This window comes from Cucurbita pepo, chromosome 4, assembly GCF_057944985.1.
Source record: "Cucurbita pepo subsp. pepo isolate OVF chromosome 4, ASM5794498v1, whole genome shotgun sequence".
NCBI lineage: Eukaryota > Viridiplantae > Streptophyta > Magnoliopsida > Cucurbitales > Cucurbitaceae > Cucurbita > Cucurbita pepo.
In genome coordinates, this window is record NC_141801.1 from 4686764 (window position 1) to 4690999 (window position 4236).

At 36.4% G+C, this 4236-nt stretch overlaps 1 protein-coding gene across 13 annotated transcripts; it reads left to right on the forward strand.

Moving 5' to 3' along the window:
• The first annotated feature begins 210 nt into the window (after positions 1–210).
• LPAT5 (lysophosphatidyl acyltransferase 5) lies at positions 211–3510 on the forward strand. Of its 13 annotated transcripts, none has more exons than XM_087123580.1 (6): positions 216–389; positions 845–884; positions 1006–1738; positions 1823–2449; positions 2626–2756; positions 2989–3510. In XM_087123580.1, exons 4-6 carry the CDS (start codon positions 1893–1895, stop codon positions 3408–3410), a joined length of 1110 nt encoding a protein of 369 aa, XP_086979706.1. In that variant the 5' UTR covers positions 216–389; positions 845–884; positions 1006–1738; positions 1823–1892; the 3' UTR covers positions 3411–3510. The 13 variants fall into 13 exon arrangements, with proteins under 13 accessions (XP_086979716.1, XP_086979715.1, XP_086979706.1 ...); XM_087123581.1 differs by having other exon boundaries at positions 1382–1738; XM_087123584.1 differs by having other exon boundaries at positions 1627–1738.
• Positions 3511–4236: the final 726 nt, after the last annotated feature.

The following is a 4236-nucleotide window of genomic DNA, read 5'->3' on the forward strand; positions in this document are numbered from 1 at the left end:
AATTAATTAGATTTTACTTTAAAATAAAATTAAAAAATGGGAATGAAATAATATTTTGTTCCTAAAAAAATCTCAAATTAGCAAAATTTCAATGTTACCCCCGACGCTCTTCTCTCTCTTCTGCAGACGCTGTTGCCCGTGACAACAGCGAAGCAAGACGGAAGGAGGGCGGTGGCAAGATCGTAGTTTCAAACTCTCGATTGTCCTTTTCAGTAAATTAAAAAAATCAACCTGACACGCAACCAACGCTCCAGAAAATTCAGCGAGTACCGGAGCGCCTATAAATCACCTCTCCAAGAAAAGAATCTGTGACACTGTATCAGTCCAGAAATTTCTTCACTTCGCTGTGAAGTTCATCGTCAAATCCTGAGGCGGTCAATGCATTTGAGGTAAGCCACTTACTTATCGCCATTTTGTTTTTCCCCCATTACGACAGTTTCTATTTGGTTCCTGAGAAACTGCCGCGAAAATCTAGTGCTCTTTGTCTCATTTCTCAGTTTGCTGAACCTACGAGAACATGCATAAATGTTCGACTGTTTTTTTTTTTCTTGCCGATTTTTTCAATGTTGTGGTGTATTCTGACACGTGGTGATTTGATCGCTCGACTTTTTCCTCGGATTTTGGTGCGAGTAAACAGGATTTGGAATAATTTTTCTTTTGTCGAATCGGATTTATGTCCATTGGCTTTGATATTTTATCGTAAATGTATTAAACTTTTGTTCTGTGATTTTCGAGATCATGCACATCTTGTTGTGAATGTATGATTCGATTATATTTGGATTTCTGGATTCGCATTAAGCTGTGTGATCCTATTTTGTTGGATGTGGACTTGTGATCGATCAAGGAACAAAAGATGAAGATCTTATCTTAGCGAGCATTAGCAAGTAAGATATTTGCTTGTGCCGTTCGTCGTTCATTTGCCTTTATTTGTTCGTCTATACCAAATTTATACGAATCCTATTATTTTATTCTATTGCATCCATTGATTTTGGTCTTTTCTCATAGGAATGTTGCGATAACAGTGTAAGCACTACATGGATGAGTTTTTGCTTCAAATCGTGTTATTTTCTCTCTTACTGTAACAATTGTTGGTCGTATTTAAGACAATATGTAAGAAGACAAGTACCAGAAGTGATGAGATAGAGGGAAAATGTGGAATGTTATGGATTTCTTTCTTTTCTGGAACATCGAACCCCATTGTACTAACTAGTAACTATGTATATAGTAAGTTTCTTCAGTTCTGAAGTTTGCAAGGAACGACGGTAGAGTAATGTAGGACGAAAGGAGTAAAGAAACTTAAAAACCAAATTATTTTACCTGGAGAAATAACTACGTGTGAATCAAGAAATGCTGTGTGATTCTATCCTCCTTCCCATGGCAGGATTTTTGTCTCTGACAATAAGTGAATTGAGATGAATATTATGAGGAAAAGGGAGTAATTACCTTTGAGGTTGGTGGAATCAACAATGGCACTTAATGCTGCTTCACCAGGCATTAGCTCTGGACTGATACGGCATTTATTACTTTCTTGCTCCATTCTTTCTTTTCGTGAGGTTTTGTATATTTTCAGTTCTTGATCTTGTATAATCTTTTATATGTACTTTCCATTCTAATTTAATTGTTTAGTTTCATACAGAGCATTTTAGAGGAAATTATCCACAGCGAAATGATTCTGTATTAGAACCATATCACTCTCAGAACCACAACTGTATTCCAACGGGCACTACCTCGCTGAAAAGTGAGAAGTTCAGGTCATACTATTCATTGAGTCAATGAGATATACCTTCATGTCCTAATCACTCTATGTTGCCTTCTTAATCAGGAGACCCACTAATCTCTGGTGATAGTGGGAATACGTTTGTTCTGGATATTGTGAATGATTCAAAGAGGGTATGGAAGTCAAGGATGTTGAAATGAGGGATCGCACCCTAACCCCAGCTAGGCTGTTCAGGGGTCTGTTGTGCTTACTGGTGCTTCTTTTAACAGCATTTATGATGTTAGTATTCTATGGTTTTATCAGTGCCATTTTTGTTCGAGTATTCAGCATACATTATAGTCGAAAAGCTACTTCCTTCTTCTTTGGTTCTTGGTTAGCTGTGTGGCCTTTTCTGTTTGAGAAAATTAACAAAACGAAAGTTATTTTTTCTGGAGAAATGGTCCCAGCAAGGGAGCGTGTCTTGATTATTGCAAACCATAGAACAGAAGTTGATTGGATGTACCTGTGGGATCTTGCAATACGAAAAGGACAACTAGGGTACATAAAGTATATACTCAAGAGCAGTTTGATGAAGCTACCAGTATTTGGCTGGGGATTTCACATATTAGAGTTCATCTCTGTGGAAAGAAAATGGGAGGTTGATGAATCAACAATGCGCCAAATGCTTTCAACTTTCAAGGATTACCATGATCCCTTATGGCTTGCCCTTTTCCCTGAAGGCACAGATTTCACGTAATTACTTGCACATCCCAGTTCCATTTTTCTTCCTTGCTTGGAAAAATATTACTATTGCCGTTATGTAATGGTATTTCTGCTTAGAATCTCCACCATTCAAGCCTTGCTTTTCTTGTTTATTCTGATAGAAACTCTCTAATAAGCTTCACGTTACTCTTTTCTGTTTTGTGTAGTGAACAGAAGTGCATTCGAAGTCAAAAGTATGCAGCCGAAAATGGTTTGCCCATCTTGAAAAACCTGTTGCTTCCCAAAACAAAGGGCTTCCATACGTGCGTACAGGATTTGAGGAAATGTCTAGATGCAGGTACTCTCCATCTCTGTCTTTTGCTGCTTAAAATGTTTCTTCCATCTCTTTCCCTAGTTTAGAGCATCAAAGTTGTTGAACTAAACATGGTAGCTAAAATTTAGATACCCCAAAGGAACTCATATGGTGGTATGGTCCGTGGATTGCACCAATAGTTTCAAAAATTGGAAACAAAAGACACATCTCACTTGTCAAGTATAGAATCTGAAGAGTTTCATCTTTTGTCATGTAGTTTATGATGTGACCATCGGTTACAAACATCGGTGCCCCTCTTTATTGGACAATGTCTTTGGTTTAGAACCTTCTGAAGTTCATATACACATCCAACGCATTCCTCTTGACAACATTCCAACTACAGAAAATGAAGTTGCCAATTGGCTAATGGACACATTCAGCAATAAGGACCAATTACTCGACAAATTTCATTCTCAAGGTCATTTTCCCCATGAAGGAACTGAAGGGGATCTCTCAACCATGAAGTGTCTTGTTTCCATCACCACTCTAATGGTCCTAACCTCCTTATCTACATACTTAACCTTTTTTTCATCCATCTGGTTCAAAATCTATGTATTATTCGCCTGTTCCTATCTGGCCTTCGCTACCCGATTCAACATTCGACCAATGCCAATTTTCCGCCGTAAAAAATCGTATTGAAACTTGATCGAAGGGAGCGGATGTGTAGTATTAAAAAATGTATTACAAAACTATATAGACTACGGTTTAAATATGTAATATCAAAGGATGTTATCTTCAATTTTGCATTAGTAGACCTCTCTCTTTCTTTACTATATGGAAAAATAATACTGGCATCATGTGTTGGGGAACTAGTCGGACTTGATCTTGGAGCGAGCTTGGAATAGTATATATGTATATCTATATTTATATACATATACATAGGCATAGGCATTCTACTTTCAAAGGAAAGGTTGGGTGTAGAAGTAGTTTTCGGGAAGAGAAAAGTTGAATAAATGCTTCTTCTAAGCATACTTTTGAAGGTATTTTTATAATGTTATTAAAATAGAGGTATATTTTTTTTTCTTTTGTCGTGTAGATAAATATTGTAGTGCCTCCATAATGATGCCTTTAATTGATTCGAAGGAATTTTCTTTTTCTATACTATCTTTAGAAGTGGTCAGACATATTCTAGCTACTTAATCGTTCGAGAAGGTATGTATTTATGTTTAATCTACTTAAAGTATAAAAGGACAAAGTTTAGAATTTGGAAGGGAAAACTTAAATCAAATGAACTTCTGCCTCCCAACCCTAATCGAAAAAATTACCATTTTAAAACTTGTATTCTTACCTGGCCTGAAAAAGTAGGAAAGTTTTTTTTTTTTTTTTTTTTTTGTCTAGGCAGCCAAAATGTGATATATAGATTACATAGCAAGGCTGCCAAAATCAGGTATATAGATCATAACAATGCACACATTCCATTTAGATAAATACAAAGAACTAGAGAGAGAAAATGCAAAAATGAATA

Coding starts and splice junctions, on each gene's coding strand:
- LPAT5 (XM_087123590.1), top strand. CDS start 1,893: ATGGAAGTCAAGGATGTTGAAATGAGGGATCGCACCCTAACCCCAGCT. Junction 2,450..2,625: donor CCTGAAGGCACAGATTTCAC/GTAATTACTTGC, acceptor TGTTTTGTGTAG/TGAACAGAAGTGCATTCGAA. Junction 2,757..2,988: donor GAGGAAATGTCTAGATGCAG/GTACTCTCCATC, acceptor TTTGTCATGTAG/TTTATGATGTGACCATCGGT.